Source organism: Anguilla rostrata, chromosome 6 (genome assembly GCF_018555375.3).
Source record: "Anguilla rostrata isolate EN2019 chromosome 6, ASM1855537v3, whole genome shotgun sequence".
Classification (NCBI taxonomy): domain Eukaryota; kingdom Metazoa; phylum Chordata; class Actinopteri; order Anguilliformes; family Anguillidae; genus Anguilla; species Anguilla rostrata.
In genome coordinates this window covers 47,639,937-47,658,191 of record NC_057938.1, presented here as the reverse complement: position 1 = coordinate 47,658,191, position 18,255 = coordinate 47,639,937, and the positions used below count along the sequence as shown (strand labels likewise).

The 18,255-nt window shown below is 53.1% G+C and overlaps 1 protein-coding gene across 1 annotated transcript in view; it reads right to left on the bottom strand.

Moving 5' to 3' along the window:
* man1a1 (mannosidase, alpha, class 1A, member 1) overlaps window positions 1-18,255 on the bottom strand; it is a 122,449-nt gene that overhangs the window by 89,303 nt on the left and 14,891 nt on the right. The window contains exon 2 of the mRNA XM_064340144.1: window positions 95-191. Within this exon, the coding sequence (XP_064196214.1) occupies window positions 95-191 (97 nt within the window). The remainder of the gene's footprint in view (window positions 1-94; window positions 192-18,255) is intronic.

Genomic DNA, 18,255 nt, shown 5'->3' with positions numbered 1-18,255 from the left:
CGCCACATCCGTCTCCCGGGGGAGAGCGGCGGGGCGGGAGGAGAGCGGGAGAGGGGAGGGGAGCGGGGGCGAGGGACGCAGGGTGGACACTCACCGAACAAATTGCTGGAGTGGCCTTGCTTGGAGACGGGTCGGAGTTCATTGGATCCCCAGGCGTAGCGCTTGTAGCTGTCCCAGGCGAACTTCATCATCTGCAAAGGGGAGACACGGGGGGGGGGGGGGGTTAGTCTTCAATCACACTGAGCCAGGCCGTTTCCACTGGTCCGTGGCTCTAGCCCGTTAGCGTCGCTAGCTACTGAATGTCCGATTAAAGCAGGCGAACAGACGCCGGGCTGCGCGGAGCACGTTTTAAGTCGCTCTTGGAGACCACCTGTACCTGTAGGAGTGTGCGTCGGTGGGCTTCGTGAATCGTGAGAGAGGAAAAAAACAACGCGGCAGACGCCACCGGCGAGCCGCTGAGAGGAACGGGACACGCGTCAGGCGAAATGCGTCAACACTACTAATGCGCCGACAAATCTGGGAATATTCTGTTCCTGTCCGAGATTTCGTAAAGGATGTCTAATCCTACATAAAATCGATCGAGTCACGGCTGGGAGACACTAAATGGAGATTAGAAAAGATAAAGTCTGTTTTTTTTTTTTTTTCTACCCACTTTCGTTAAGACATCCAGATGGTTTGAGATTCAGGGTAGGGGGGGAAATGTACAAAGCAGGCGGATGCACTGACTTTATTAAAAAAAATGAATAATAAATCAGCAGCAACAGAGGAAAAAACTAAATTAGGACAAAGTCTGCGTAATTGAAGGAGGAGAAAACAGACAAATGAAAGTAGGACGAGGTGGCGGGCTGGCAGGCGGCACTTTTTAACGGCGGTGCAATCGCGCCGGGCCGGCCGAGGCCCAACCCGAACCCGGTCACGGCCCAGCGGTGCCAGAGGCCCTCTCAGGGCCCTTCCTCCTTCCACGGCGACACGGAGGCTGACCTAACGACCGGAGCCCAGCCGGCTTCACTTAAAAACACCAGAGGGGGCGGGGAGGGGGACGAGGGGGGCGACCACGAGGCGGCCGTCGATTTTAACGCGCCGCTCGACCGCCCGCCCGCCTCACGCGGTCTCTAACGGGTGACCGTTACCAGCGTCCTCCTGGAGAAGGCCGCTCGCTTCTCTCTGGGACACGAGGCTCTTAAAAAGACCCGGAACGGAAAAGCTAGCGCCGCGTAGCTAAACAAACACGCTAAAGAAACCCCGAGATGTAGACAAACAAAGGAGAAAGACGAAATCAAACAATGTTCTCTACCCAGGATCCCCGCGCTTCGAGGTGAGCGAGGTGCTATCCGCGCTTCTGCAGAACGCAGACGGAAAACAATCGCAGTACGCCGGGCGGCGGAGTGGGCCCAGGCGCCGTTAAAAACTGAAGGGAGGCTCAGAGTCCTCGGAGGCCCAGACGAATTTAAATAGCAGCGGGTATTTCGCTGAGGGAAATCAATGGCGCGTGTGAGATTCTCTTGGTTTGTTTACAGATGCGCGCTTTTCCCCGCCGCGGAGTTACGGGAACAGGAGCCACGTCGAGCCGAGAAGGAAATAAAACGAGCGGAGAGCGAGAGAAAGCGTTTATTAACGACGCGTGTCCCGCCCCCGCGCGATCCGGGCACCGTGGCAACCGGTAACGCGACCGCTCGGGCGCAATGCTAATACGCGGGGGCGCTAACGGCTCAGGGCGGTGCGCGACTAGACCGAGCGAAGCAGGCTTGTGCGGCGGGTCTGGCGGGTCTGGCGAGGCCGGGGACCCGGCGCGTCGCTGCGAGCCCGTCGGCGCGGGCAACGGGCGTGTAACATGCGTAACGCTCGAGCATAACACCCAAGAGTAACACCAGAGAGTAACACCCGAGAGTAACACCAGAGCGTAACACCAGAGAGTAATGTGCGTATATGTGTGTGTGTGTGTGTGAGTATGAGTGTGTGTGCGCGTGCGCATGTGCGTGAATGTGTGTCGTGTATGTGTGTGTTGTGTGTGTGTGTGTGTGTGAGTGCGTGCGTGTCTGTGAGCGAGTGTGTGTGTGTGCATGTGTGTGTGTGTGTGTTTATTGGAGGGGGGCGATCACAGAAATAATCCGGAGCCTGTGGGTACTGGGCGGGCGAGCGCCCGTCGAGCGCCCGGGAGGCCCATCGCTCAGCTGAGAGAGCGCGGAGCGCACTGAGCGCGCTCAGAGCACGGCTCTTCCAGGAGCCTCCCGCAGACCCCGCCAGCGTGAAGTCATTTGCGCCTCAGCGTGGACTCCAAATATCAGCTGCCTGCCTCCCCTGAAATTAGATTACTTTATCGACTGCAACAGAGAGAGAGAGAGGGAGGCAGGGAGGGAGGGAGGGGAGAGGAGAGGAGGGAGGGAGGGGGAGAGGGAGAGAGGGAGGGAGGGAGAGAGTTAGAGAGGGAGGGAGAGAGAGAGAGGGAGGGAGAAAGAGAGGGAGGGAGAGAGAGACGGAGTGGGAGAGAGAGAGAGAGAGAGAGAGGGAGGGAGGGAGAGAGAGAGGGAAGGAGAGATAGACAGAGAGGGAGGGAGAGAGAGAGATAAAGAGGGAGGGAGAGAATGTGAGAGAGTGGGAGAGAATGAGATAAGGAAAGAGTGAGTGAGAGGATAAGAGAGACAGAGAACAAGAGATAGAAAGTCAGAAGGTGAAAAAGAGCTCCAAAAGCAGCCATTAACAGGTCCTGCCCCCCCCTCCACCCCCACCCCCTCCCCCATGCAGACACGCAAACCGCAGGAGATAAAAGGGAAGAGCGCCAGTAACAGCCCCCCCGCTGCGTTAACACCGGCCACAGACAGCCCCCCTCTTACGCCCGACCTCGGCCACGCTTTATCTAGACATGGCTTGAAGAGCAGAATGGATGAGAGAAGAAGAGAAGAGAGAGGAGAGAGAAGAGAGAGAAGAGAGAGAGGAGAGGAGGAGAGAGAGGAAGAGAGAGAGAGAGAGAGAGGAGAGGAGAGGGGAGAGAGAGAGAGAGAGAGAGGGAGGGGGAGGGAGAGAGAGAGAGAGGAGAAGAGGAGAGAGAGGGAGGGAGAGAGAGAGAGAGAGAGGAGAGGGAGAGGAGGAGAGGGGAGAGAGAGAGGAGAGAGGGAGGGGGGAGAGAGAGAGAGAGAGAGACGAGAGAGAGGGAGAGAGACAGAGAGAGGGAGAGAGAGGGAGGCGAGGCGTCGGGCGGCCGGCCGGCCCGATCGATCCCCGCTCGGCAGCGCCGGGGTTTGTTTGCAATACAAAGTAGCGGGGCTCTCTGCGGGAGCGCTCGCTGTGGGAGCTGCCTTTTGAGCGCCGGGGCTACCTGCCTTCACCCTGACAGCTCTATAACCAGCCCGCCGTCTCCATGCAGAGCACGCCGCGCCTTTAAACCAACCGGAGAACGCCGACCCGCTGCCTGTCCGTCAGGCCCCTCGAGCCCCGCCCCCCCGGGCACACGCCCCGCCCCTCGAGCCCCGCCCCCCCGGTCACACGCCCCGCCCCCAGTCACACACCCTGCCCCTCCACCCGCTGCAGCTCTGGGTCCAGGGAGCTCGGTGTCCAAGGTGAAAGACGCTTGGTGGTTGGGGGGCGGGGGGGGGTGAGCCGGTAAGCTCCTGACACACAGCGCTGTGGCTGTAATTGCTTTTGCGGTCAGGGTTTAAGTCGGAACGTAATCTGGTCATCGGTGGCTCCGCGGTGGACGCTGTTCGCTCAAAACACGTCAGACGGGAGCGCGGCGAGGCGGGGGGCCCAGATGTGTTTACGGCCGGCCCCCCAGCCAGGCTCCAGGCGGGGGGGGGAAGGGGAGGGAGAGGTGTGAATTTGGGAGCCGAGTAAAATTGGAACACAAACAACAGGACTGCAGGAATGCTGTTAATCTTCTACGGTGCGAGATCACAATATGTGATTAGAACGTTCTTAACTTTCCAATGCTGAGGTCACTGAAAGCAGCCGGGTTGTAGAACACCGACTTAAAATTCTGAAGAAAAAAAACATTCCAAAATAACCAGCACTTCAAAGGGTTAAAAAGCCCTCCCCAGTTCGGGGCTCCGTGTGATGTTGCGTCTCAGAGCAGATGGAGAAGCATCAGCGTTGCGGCCGGCCCGTGCTCCCCGGTGTCGGTGAGGGGTGAGGGGTGGGGGGTGGGGGGGCGGGCGGACCCCTGACGCTCGTCAGGCAGAGAAGCGCAGTGGCCCATCTTTGATCCAGTAGCGATCCTTCGCGAGGCACGCGTGCCTGTCGGGCGTTCTGCCGGACGACTCCGGCGAGGGACCAATAAGGCGGCCGAACTTTCGGCCTACTCCTGACACTCCGAGCCAAATATCCGGCGGCTCGGAACGCAGCGCGAGGCTTCCGAGGAGCCCAAGAGCCCGCAGCTCTTACCGGAGCGAAAAGAGCTGGACACAACCGCAGGACCCGCGTGCACCACCTAGTTACAGAACGGCTAGAACCCGACCAGGGTTCTCCAACTGCCGGAACACCGGGTTCCAAGAATCTGCAGTCACCCACATCCTTTAGCTTAATCACTAATTAATTACCGATTACTGATTATCGATTACTTGTTACCAATTACTGATTACCGATTACTGATTGCCGATTATTGATGACTAATTACTGATTACAAGTACATGACTAAGCATTCTGATGAAAGCAGGACCAGAGGTGCGTTCTGTTTTCCCACCAGCAGACCTCACTGGAGCGGAACCGAATGCAAAGCGAGCTCGAGCCTTCCCCGAGAAGAAAATGAGTCAGCAGCAGCGCAAATACGATGAGACAGCGCGCGGCCATCTGCATGAAAAACACCGTCTAGCGCAGAGACTCCAGGACCGGGTACTTACACGCCCAAACGCCGCCTCGGCTCGGCCCGGCTCACAAACCATAATCATCAAAAAACACAGAGCCCCGAATGGAGAGCCTCGCGTTTGCATTCATTTCAGCCTTTCACTGAAAGGCCAGAGTAGGGTCCTATGCTAGGACCCTATGCTCACTCAAGTGCACAACGCAGGTCTCTTTGCAAGCAGGATGTTTACCTAGCCATAACGGCAGGGCCCTACGCTCAGACCCTATGCTCACTCAAGTGCGCAACGCAGGCCTCTTTGCGAGCGTAATGTTTACCTAGCCACAACGAAGAGAACTGGAGTTTTCCTGTGACCCCCGTGACCCCGGCCCGGAGCAGAGGGGCCCCTGGAGGCGGACGCGGTCTGCGTGGCTCCCCGCGCCGGCGGTTCGTCTGCGGTAATTAGCGCATTACTCACACGCCAGATGCCGGAGCATTACTCACGCCGTTACGTAACGAGGCGTGAAGGGTAGCGGCGGTAATGGACCGCGCGCGGGGGGGGGGGGGGGTACACCTGGGGGCAGGTGCGCGGGACGCCAGACGGCCTGGTTTCCCCGTCGGCCCCCGAGGAGCCTGGGAAACGAGGACAAGCGTCTCCCCCTGAGAGGGGCCCGGCCGCTAACTGCTAATCTCTCCCCGATGCTCGTGCTCACTCTTCCCTCCCTCCCCTTCTCGCTCAGTCTCTCCTTATTTACTCCCTTTCTCCTCTTCCCTCCCTCCCCTCCTCACTCCCTCTTTCCTCATGTACTCCCTTTCTCCTCTTCCCTCCCTCTCTCCCTATTTACTCCCTTTCTCCTCTTCCCTCCCTCCCCTTCTCACTCCCTCTTTTCTCATGTACTCCCTTTCTCCTCTTCCCTCTCTCCCCTTCTCACTCCCTCTCTCCGTATTTACTCCCTTTCTCCTCTTCCCTCCCTCCCCTTCTCACTCCCTTTCCTCATGTACTCCTTTTCTCCTCTTCCCTCTCTCCCCTTCTCACCTCCTCTCTCCGTATTTACTCCCTTTCTCCTCTTCCCTCCCTCCCCTTCTCACTCCCTTTCCTCATGTACTCCTTTTCTCCTCTTCCCTCTCTCCCCTTCTCACTCCCTCTCTCCGTATTTACTCCCTTTCTCCTCTTCCCTCTCTCCCCTTCTCGCTCAGTTTCTCCTCATGTACTCCCTTTCTCCTCTTCCCTCGCTCCACACAGAACCTGAAGACGCGATTTGGAGGAGACTGAGACCTAGGCCGTCACTGTAAGGTTGTGGAAACGTGGCTTTCTGGGACCGGGAGCCGAAATGTGGGCGACACAAACAGCCACAGCCCCGGCTCCAATTTACCGCCCAGCGAGGACAGGGCCCCAGCGCACGGCGGCCATCTTGACGCGCGAGCGTTAAAACTGGAGCAGGGACGGGCGTCCCGTCGCCTCGCGCAGAGCGGGGCTTTGAGCGGCGGACATCGACCCGTCGGGCGGAGACCGGGAGGGACGCCGCCGTCCGAAGCAGCGGGAGGACGAGACGGCGGCTCGCGGCGCGGTTTCAGATCTCACCAACGGCCTTCGAGAAAAATCCTCCCCGACGTGTAAAGAGAAATCGATACCGAACATGGCCGCCCCGTATACATCAAGTGCGTGCGCCGGGAACAGAGCCAAAAATCTAAGGCTTCTCCCCCCCCTCTGTGTGGGGGACAGAAATGCCTCCGGTGGTCAGGAAAGGACAGCCCGGCTGCGAAAGCTAAACGGATATAAATTGCCTTGTCGAGGCAGAGTGTCAAGACGACATTTTTCTTCCAGAAGCCCGGGCGTGACGGACGTGCAGCTCCGTTTCACGGGAGACGAGTCGGGCAAAGTCTGCACCGCTATCGGAAATATGCAAAAAGGAACTGTAGGATAGAGAAACAAAAACTAATCTGGGAGGGGGGTGGGTACGTGAGTGTGTTTTCCATCAGCACACATCCTGGGCCACAGGACAGAATTCCACTATCCTGGTTATGCAAATTGTGAGCGCAGTAAAGCCGTTCTCCCCACCTTGCCCCCCCCCACTCCCCACCGACGTGTTTTCCACCGCCAAGACGATCCACTTACAGGGCGCTCTCTCCGCCAGGCTAATCAGGAGGTTGCATAATGCCTGCGTGGGACGGACCTGCTCGTTACTGACCATGCCGAGAGGTGTGTGTGTGTGTGTGTGTCTGTGTGTGTGAGTGCGTGTGTGAGTGCGCGTGTGTGTGTGTGTGTGTGTGTGTGTGTGAGTGCGCGTGTGTGTGTGTGTGAGTGCGCGTGTGTGTGAGAGGGGATGGGGGGGAAGAGAGCTGGGAGTAAGAGCACAATGGCTGAAGGAGGTTAGAGTTCAGCTGCAATGCAAATGATTGACATGCCTGTCCTATCACAGGAAATGCCTCGGTTTTGCCATCGTCCTGATAACAAACGTGTAGACGTGTCACGCGTATCAAACATAGGCCGTGAGTGCTGCGTACGTGAATCGTTCCGTTTTAAACACGGCTGCTTTAATTTAAAGGGACATTCATGTTATAATGGGGGACTGCTCACGCTGTCTCACAGGGAGAGACGAAATATGTGTGTGTGCCACTTATACGGTGTGCCATATGCCGGCTGACGCACCTCTTACTCACCCCCTCCTGGAAAGCGAGGGGGGGTGGGATTAGCATTCACAGACAGCGTCAGCCCCTCAGAGCCCAGAGAGAGAGAGAGAGAGAGAGAGAGAAACATGCAGAGCAGCCCTGTTCTGCAGCGTTCAGGCACGGTCACCAAGGAGCCTTAATGAGCACAGTCACGCAGTGTTAATGACAGCGGTAACAGGCCAGGAGTCAGCGTTCTGAGCTCTGGCTCCGACCCCCCCGGGGGGCGAGGGAGAGGCCGGTTCGTCCGGCTCGACGTCGCTACGTGGCCAGGAGCATATCTGCTGGCGGTGAGCTCTTCCATCTCGCAAGACCTGTTCCCACGCCTGCCCTGGGGGGGGTCGCCCTCCGCAGACGAGCCGAAGGCGCGTTTGCTTTGCCGCTACGTACGTCCGGCCGGCGCGGATTCGCCGTAGCGTCGTTAGCCTGGCGCGGCTCGCCTGGCCGGCCATTATGGCTCGGAGCCGCAGGCTCGCGATGGCCAACGCCACGCAGAAGGCTGTGGCATCTTCTCCCCACCCCCCCACCCCCCACCCCCCCAAACCCCCGTGACTGATCAGGGGGACCAATAACGGCGCTCCATCTGCTAAAGGGCGGCAGGCAGTGGAAATCAACCCCCAGTGCAACTGCGTAATTGGGCCATCCGTAAGACTTAGCGCACCCCCCGACGGTTCCTGTGTCATAATCACGGGCTGAAATTATTCCTGAGAAGGAGCCGCTGTTTGTTTTGAGCTCACAAACAAAGCCATTAGCCGATAAAGAGGCTCCCTTCATTTATTGATGTGCCTCTCGCACATTGTTCATTTGAGAAAAATGCATATTTAAACACACGCATCCTCTCACTAATATGAAACAGAAACCAAGAGAAAATGGCCTTGGATAATTGTGCGCGTGTGTAAGTGTGTTTGTGTGTGTGCTTGTGTTATACAGTCCTGGTGATCCATGTGACGCACCCACACCCAAGAGAAGAAGGGGGAGGGAAGGACTCGGACCATACATCTCTGACCACACACTCTCCACACCCCTGGCACAGAGCCCTGGACGTACAGAAACAACGCACACAAACCATAAATCTGCAGACATGCTTTCACTCCTAATGCGGCCCATTTAGGAAAAGACTGCAGGTAAACCCACGCTGGTTACTGATGAAGGGAGCTGACTGTCACTCAGAGCCGAAGCAGATCTGTGCCAGCGTGCGCTCGCTCGTACAGGAGCCAGGGACCCGAAACGGAAAGCCTGCGCCTGTCCAACAACCAAATAAAAAAATACTTTAAACACGAGGACACAAAAACTCATCCTCTGAAGGACGGATAAGTGGCTGTCCATCGCTGTTCTCTTTGGAGAGCGCGGCCAATACAACTGAGAAGAGGGTGCGGTTCTGCTGACCTGAACACACACACATACACACACACACACACACACACTCACACTGACATGCTTGCACATGCACCCACACACACGCACTCACAGACACACACACACACACACACACACAGTCACACTCACATGCTTGCACATGCACCCACACACACACACACACACACACACACACACACACACACACACACGCACTCACAGACACACACACACACACACACACACACACACACACACACACACACACACACACACACACACACACACACACACACACACACAGTCACACTCACATGCTTGCACATGCACATACACACACACACACGCACACTCACACGCTTGAACATACAAACAAACACACAGACACACACACACACACACGCACACTCACACATACACAAACCACACACACGCACACTCACATACACAAACACACACACACACACACACACGCTCACACGCTCACACATACCCACACGCACAGTAAAAGTCACATTTTTACAATGTGAAAAAGAGAGGATATTTTTAAAGAAGACAAGACTTGCGAGACAGGACCAGGCATACGAGGCCTATATTTTTTTTACGGTTCCCTCTATTGCTCATCCTCAAACCCGTTGTATTTTTTATTGGTTTTCACCCCTTACTAAACAATCTAGCGCGCCTCCCTCCCTGCGCGCTGGAGCGTAACAGGTAATGAAGCCCTCGCAGAATATGATGTCTGGAAGACGAAGAACCGCTCCGGGGGCTCCCCCGCCGCCCCCCTCCGGGCCCGGAAGGCGAGCGGCTCGTTCTGCCGCGTGTATCACGGTCGTTTCTCACCCCCCGGTTCGGCCTGTCGCGCCGCGCCCGTCCCCGGCTCTGCGCTTCACCTGAGGCCTGCGGAGAATGCACAGAGCAGCGAGAGCCCTGGAAAATGCATTTGCTCCTCCCATCCTGTAGGGGTCGCTGTCTGCTCCAAGCTGCTTTGCTATACATACAAAAGTCAGCAGTGAAGGAAAGCAGAAAAAGAATATGGTATTCTGATTCGGTAGTGCACTTCACAAAGTACACCGCCAAAAAAACTGCAATTCCAAGTACACTGCATATAAACCCACTGACAAAATCGTGAAATGTCTTAATTCAGAGAGCTTTGAAAGACTGACGGGTTAATTACTTTTGTACGTTTCTACTGTGCGCTGCGCTGCAAGAAGAAAACACTATAAAAACGAGAACAACAGATCATTTCTTTGACAGGACCGCAAACCAAGACTGACAACTCCAAAAGCGGTAAAATATCGAGGTCTGCTTTTGAAAAGCGTTCTTTTTTTCGCCTGTAACGCTCTCGCTGCGCGAGCCTGGTAAGTTCGGCGGGCGCGTCTCCGACGCATCAACCGAATTTGGCACCGCCCCGAAAACTGCTAGCAGTACAGATATTAAAATATCAACGAAAAAAAAGGAAGTAAACATGACAAACAAGATCAACGTTTCCCCCGGAACACGAAAAAGTGAGAAGTGAGATATGAAAAAAGTTATCAGGGCGTGTGGATTCAGCAGGCATATGGGAACATAACCTTTACGTAAGATTCACATAACCTTACATTAAGGTTATGTAAACTCATCGAGGTTAAGTCAGGTCTTCCCTTTCCTTATGTGTACGCACTAACGATTCGCTACATGGGAAAGGCAATATTGTGATACGTTCGCTTTTAATTTGCATTGATGTGGTCTGTACCAGTTTAACTAGCATGTGTAAAAATGATATAGGCCTACGTGTGCCATTACAAAGTGCGCAATTATTTATGGAGTGGGGAAAAGAGGTGGGCTGTTCTTTATAGTAAGCCCACGACAGGGACGGTAATTACAGCCTTCTGTGGCGAAGCCAGAAGCTTTTGTTTGATGCCGGCAAGACCTTAAGGAAGATCTCCGAGACGAAAACAAAGATGACGCAGGCGTCCGTTTGAACGAGCCGTCTACTGCGAGCGGGACAACGAGACGATGCGCTCGGCGTGAGAAAACTTACGTTTTCCAACGATCCGCCTGGATGAGAAACTCCGGAAGCGCTCTGGCCTGTTGACGAACCGAGCGAGCTTTCCGAACAGTCGGAACGGCGCTCACGTCAACGAACCCCACGAAACCGGAAAGACTGGCGAGACAACCGGAAAGACTGGCGAGACAAAACAAGCCGATATCGAGACGTGTCGATTACCGATCGTCAGCTTGTCGCTGCACTGCGAGGGAAAAAAACTTCGCGTCCATGAACAGTGTTGAGAATTATCCACCTAAAACAGCCCAGCCCGTCGTCAGACCAGGAATTCCCAAACCAGACGATTCCCAGGGGGATGGTAGTACTGAAAGATTCATACGTTGATTTTACATATACTATATTGTCGTACAGACCAATGGCCGTAGATGCTGAGGAGGGTTTCTGTCCTGGACCGCGCCGAACGCTCCGGGCTCGTCTGTAAACGCCGGCGGCGTGTTCAGACACGCGCCCCCATCGTTAACCTTCAGTCGGCGCGCCTCGCCGCCATCCTCACCTCTCAGCTGCTGCCGCCATCAAAACTAAAGGCTACCGCACGGCGGGCACTTAACACATCAGCACAAGGACACGTACGCTGTGAGACGGCACGTACTGTGAATCGCTATCATATACGTCGATATAATATATGTAAAATCAATGTATGAATCTTTCAGTATTACGATCCCCCTAAGACTGAGGGCAACACGTCTGGATAAGAGGTCTAAACAGGCTGACCTTAAAAGAGCAGTAAAAACATAACACACACACTCACACACACACACACACATAGACACACACACACAGAGCAAACAATGGGTTTTCTGCGAGGCAGGCTCTCTGCGATGGGTCTCCTGCATTGAAAGTCACCGCGCACGAAAGGCTCTTTCAGTCAAAAGACGGAAACTCCTGGTGTTTCTAAATGATACGAGAGCTCTCACAAGAACAGCGAGACTCATGCATCTTTCAGCTGCGCGCTCCGGGGCTGGTACTGAGGCCACCTCACCCCACCGCCTGGAGGACTGGACGGGCTTACGGACGGCGGACCAGAATGTTCAATCACGCATCCAAGTAGCAACCTGATACATACGTTAGAACAAAGCCAGTTTTTTTCTTTTTTCCCCCTCCCAAGCTCTTAACACAGTTAATTTAACACAGCTAATTTGGCGGTGCTTTATTTTATAGAGCCTCAATAACCAAGCAATGCCCCCCAGCGATTAGGCAGCACAACCCAGCGCCACGTGCTAACCCTCGTGATTCACCAATAACACTAACGTCCCAGTACTTAGGCTCGAACATGAAGTTATGGGCTACATAAGCAATTAAGACGGCAACAACACATTATACCCCATTAATAAACACCAAGCATTACCACAGTAGTTGGGAAGTAACACTCTATAAAACCAGAGTAATTAGCCAGCGACACCAAGCAGTACCCCGCTAATTAGCCATGTAGTAACGGTCGCAATAGAGGTCAGTATTGGCAGAGCCCTCTATATCTTGTGCAATAAAACACGACATTAAAGCAGTAAAAGATCTTCTGTTAAAGTCTGGACATCTGTAGGCCTATATATCTTGAATATTATTCCGGATATTGCCTCCGTGCCACGTTTAAAAAATTCTTTTTTTTTTCTCCATGCGCCAACATAGTACTATGGTTTGGAATATGGGGTTTTTGAATAAGCCTATTTTTTGATGAATTATGAGACATTTAGGCGACAACACACGGAGCTGGAAGAAAACATTCAATGTGTGCAAAAACTACAAAAAAGTAGATACGTTGTTTCCACCAACAACGACATCATTTAATCACACGAATAACTTTGCTTCCCGTCGATATGTGTACAATATGTGCATTGGCATGTGCACACACGAGCACGCACACATACAGACCACACACACGCATGCACGCGCACACACACACACACACACACACACGCACACACACACACACACACACACACGCACACACACACACACACACACACACACGCACACACACACACGAGCACGCACACATACAGACCACACACACACACGCACACACACACGCACACGCACACACGCACACGCACACGCACACGCGCACACGCGCACACGCACACGCACACACGCACACGCACACGCACACACGCACACACACACACACACACACGCACAGACGCACACACACACACACACACGCACAGACGCACAGCCATTTTTCACTAAAGGAATTAAAAACAGAAGCAGTCTCCCGCTTCACCTAACTTTCATCGAGCCTCACAGCCATAAAACTGCAGATAAAACAAGCTCATTTCCAAATCGTGCTAAAATAAATTAACTCCCTTTTATTCCGTTCCTGTCCCCGACCCCCCCCCCCCTTCCTTCCTAAACCCGTTCCATCTGACGCCTCAGCAGCCCCGCAGAGCCGATTCAGCGGGTTTAGCGGGGGCCAGTTCCCGCCAGACGGGTCGGCGCTCGGGGGCCACGGGGGACTTCGCCGGCGCGAGGTGGACATGTGACACAGCGAGAGCGCGTCGGGGTCGACGGCCAGAGCATCCGCGGTCGGACCGCACAAACGAGCCCGCCGACCGCACCGCGGAGACGGGCCACTTCCTGCGGCCAGATAAACCGCTTCAGCCCGAGATCATAAAAGCTTTTTGTTTTTTTGCCCGCCCCCCCCCCCCCAAAAAAAGCTATTTAAAAAAATAGGTCTGTTAAAACAGCCTGATAAACAGTTTTTTTTGCCTAAGATAATAGCTTCTTGTTTTTTGTCTTGTTGCCTCTCCAAAAAAACAAAAAAAAAAATTAAAAAACGTCAAATCAGAGCTCTACCAGTGCTTCCATTTTGCAAACATTTGCTCCTGAAAATTGAAGTGCGCAAACTCGAAAAATTATTTAGGAGCACATCCGTTAAACTTTCAACGGTCTCCTAAATTTTTCCAACTTAGGAGCACAAGTGCTCCGCGGAAAAAATGGTCACGTAGAGCCCTGTAAATAAAACATTTGTACCACCGTGACATGCTTGCTATAGCCTAGTTATATTTTAATAAACAGGCCTAAATACTGTGTATATCAGCTATTTATTTCCATCGTCCATCAAGCATAGGCCTACACAGATGGGTCTGCACAGTTACAGAGAACTAATTATATAAATAAAAATATATTTAATCAGCGTCTTTTTGAAGAAAAATCCTGGTGGGTGGGTGGAGGTGGGCTTACCAAAGAGACACACTTAAAGAACTTAAGATTCCTTTGCTAATTGCATCACACTTTCTTTAACTGTACATTTTACATTTACAACTGACATCCAGGCATTTTCTTTCAATGTAGAAAGCAATTAATAACTCATTCGAGCCCAGACCTGTTAAGATAAAAAGCAGAACATGCATTTAGAGAAGTTGCTAATTAGCCTAATCAAAATTCACTCACCAATATGACAAGCCTTAAAACTTAAAAACTTGTCTTAAAATAAAATGCAAAACATACACAGCCACACAAGTGGCTACACCTACAGTACACATACGAGTACACACAAACGCCCTCATAAAAGCACACACAAGCAGGTGAACACCCAAGAGCAGACTACAGTGCACTGTGTTAAAGTGTTGAGTGTTAAATCAACTTAGCCTATACAGAGCACACACGGTCCCTACTGGACTCACTCTGTTAGGAGTAGAATTAACACAGGGCGTTTTACTGTGCACAGACTGCGGTTCCTTTATTAATAGAGATTAAAGATTAAAGCACAATTCAGTACACAGAAGCAATATAAACTGGGCCTTAATCAGGAGAGGGCCGTAATCAATAAAGGCTTTTAAATCTTTAATGGAAAGAGTGCCTGGAATTTGCCTTTTATTAATTTGGTCCAGAAATGCACCGTTTTACAGCCATTTTACTTGGAAGCATTTCTCTTTTGCTCTCGTTTCTTAACATATGTAGTTGGTTCTCAGCTGCAGCAGAGAGAGAAGGCACAGGGTGGGGGTGGGGGGGGGGGGGCAGTGTAGTATAACGGGTAAGGAACGAGTCTTGTAACCTAAAGGTCACAGGTTCGATTCCTGGGTAGGAAACTGCTATTGTACCCTTCAGCAAGGTACTTAACCTGCATTGCTTCAGTATATACCCAGCTGTATAAACGGATGCAATGTAAAAGTTGTGTAAGTCGCTCTGGATAAGAGCGTCCGCACAATGCCAGTAATGTAATGCAATGTAATGCAATGTAATGGTAATGGGTGGGGCTAGACCGCGGCACGAGTAGCACAGACAGCCAAAACCAGGGTGAGCGGGCCGCGGCAAACACCAAACCCCGTGTATACAACCGGTGAACCCGCAGCCCGGCACCCAGGACCTGCCGAGGCCGGCGCAGACGTCCCCGACGCTGTCAGGACGCCGTCGCCCCGCTCCGCCGGTGCCGCACGCACCTGACGGGCCCGCGGGTTCGATGCCTCTCCCTCCGCACGGCCATTCATCTCAATAAAGGTGTTTTACGAGCTCTCTCTCCGCCGCTTGACACAAGACAAACATAATAAATGGCGACCGTAAAAAAATAACGGACGAAGCAAGAACCGCAAAGCAAAAACAAACAACAAAGGAAAGGAAAGAAAAAAAGAAGAAAAGAAATAAAAGTATGACCGCTGGCGCTCTTTCAAAAAAAAATTGAAACATTCCGCCGGGCTGTTCACGTTTATGACGAATGCGGCCGTCAATCCATACGTGCAGCCCCCCGAGCCAACCGCTCCAACAAGACCCAGCAGGCCGGGACCCTCCACTAGCCTGAAACGCTCCTCAGAAACCTGCCTCGCAGGAGCCAGGGATGGGAGCAGCCTGACTGTGCGCACGCGGGTAGAATGATTAACACCTTCAGATTCACTCCAGGCTCTTCTTCTGCACCAAATGCGCACAGGAAGACCTCTTCGTTTCATCCAAACTGAGAGGGCACACGCCCTACACTGCAGTACTTGGCAGCGCAAAGGTCCTGGCTGTAGGCCCCTGTACTCAGTAGGTACTCGGTAGGCCCCATCCCAAAGATAGTCCATTAGCCAGACAGGTTGCCTTTGGAGCAGAGAGGGTATCGCAGTGCCCAAAGTCCCTCCATAAGGACCCAGCAAAGACGAGGAGCAGGAAGGTGGGAAGGGCTTCGGCTTTCTCCCGGAGCAGAGAGTCGTGGACAGGGGCCGTTGTGTGGCTCTGTGCTCCTCCCCGTGGGGACGCTGGGCCTGATGTGGGCCGCTACGCCTCCGCGGAGACGCGGGACACCGTATCCCTCGGCTCCCGGCTGATCGCAAATCATTGACGGCCGAGCGAAGATCTGCCGGTTAATGACCCCCGTTCCCCGGAGGTGTCCTATTGAGTAATGTGAAACTGGGGAGGCATGCGAGAGCGCGCGCGTGTCTGTGTGTGTGTGTGTGTCTGTGTGTGTGTGTGAGAATGTGTGCGTGTGTGTGTGTGTGTGTCTGTGAGAATGCGTGTGTCTGTGTGTGTTTTTGTGTGTGTGCGGGTGTGTTTTGTTGTGTTTGGTGATGAATGGTGATCTAATGTGCTGATTGTACTGTTCCTGGTGATTCACCCTGCATCTAATGCGCAAAGTACACCCTCCTGTGGCCCACCTGCCAGCGCCGGGAGTCGGCGACCGGACACGGGTGGGAGTGCGAGGTGGGGGTTTGGGTGCGGGTGGGGGTGTAGGTGGGGGAGCTGACGAGGCAGACGCCCGCGGGCCCTGTTACGCGGTAAGCAGTGGACCACACAGCTCGGGCTCCCTCGAGAGCGAACGCCAGACACAGCCTGAGCTCCCGTTCAGCTCAAAATCAGAGACGCACTGGAGGCCACAGACCACTGGATCTGATTCAGAGGCCCTGTGTAGTTTCCTAAGGCCAGTGGATCTGATTCAGAGGCCCTGTGTAGTTTCCTAAGGCCACTGGATCTGATTCAGAGGCCCTGTGTGGTTTCCTAAGGCCAGTGGATCTGATTCAGAGGCCCTGTGTAGTTTCCTAAGGCCACTGGATCTGATTCAGAGGCCCTGTGTGGTTTCCTAAGGCCAGTGGATCTGATTCAGAGGCCTTGTGTAGTTTCTTAAGGCTAGTGGATCTGATTCAGCAAGCCTGTGCAGTTTCCTAAGGCCAGTGGATCTGATTCAGAGGCCCTGTGTAGTTTCCTAAGGCCACTGGATCTGATTCAGAGGCCCTGTGTGGTTTCCAAAGGCCAGTGGATCTGATTCAGAGGCCCTATGTAGTTTCTTAAGGCTAGTGGATCTGATTCAGCAAGCCTGTGCAGTTTCCTAAGACCAGTGGATCTGATTCAGAGGCCCTGTGCAGTTTCCTAAGACCAGTGGATCTGATTCAGAGGCCCTGTGTAGTTTCCTAAGACCAGTGGATCTGATTCAGAGGCCCTGTGTAGTTTCCTAAGACCAGTGGATCTGATTCAGAGGCTTTGTGTAGTTTCTTAAGGCTAGTGGATCTGATTCAGCAAGCCTGTGCAGTTTCCTAAGGCTGTGCCATTCTTTTGGTGTTATTTTCCTGGGGAACAAAATTGCCTACAGTACATAATGTGTTTGTCCATCTTTGGGTGGGTGGTAAAACGACATCAATAATGGACACTCTTGTGCTGTTCAAAACGGCTGACCTGAAGGTCTCGGTACAAAAGAACACAGAGGTCAGCCGGTGCATTTTCAAGAGCAACAAGACTATTTTTAAAGAAAGATGAGTGTTTTCTAAACTGTTACTCCGCTGAACCTGCAATAAAGAAAGAACATTCGACGAGTTCCAGTCTGCAACGAGTTCAAAACAAACCCAAACCATGCCTTTCTCCGTGTGGTTTAAATTGAGCAAAAACAAAGAGCAAAAGAGGGGAAAAACAAGCAGCCGAATGGTACAACGTGTCCTACTATGAGAGTAGGACGCATTTCAAACCTTCAATACCTTAAAAGGTCGTCTGCATATCGGGAAAATCCCGAGCGCCGTTAAAGTCGGCGGTTACGAGAGCCGCTATCTTAACGCTCCGTTTCCGTAAAGCGGCACGGCCCGGCCGGACTTCCAGTAAATCTGGGAACGTTCCGGTGCCCGATTTTACACGGGCGAATTAGCCGGGAAATGGACGGCTCGTTGCAGTCTTAAGTGCGACCGGACACAGTCTTTAGAGTGGTGGCATAGGGCGCGTATGCCAGGGTGGGAGAAGTCCTGAACGGAGGGTAGCATCGATATTCAGAACACTGAGCTACCGTACAGCTTGGCCTTCGCCGCCAGCGGGAATCGAATGTTTGAGGCGGTTATAATTTTGGCCTGGCCATTATCCTTCTGTCAAACAATGTAACATTTGTAAGTAAAAAGAAAAAAAAAATGTGGTCATTACTAGAAAAGCCTTGTTCAATCAGCAACCTATGCAGGAACCCCTTGAGAACACGGTAAATGTAAGCTAGCTATCTGGAGAAGGTGATTGGAAAATACTCAGCTGACACTTGTTTTGAAAAAAA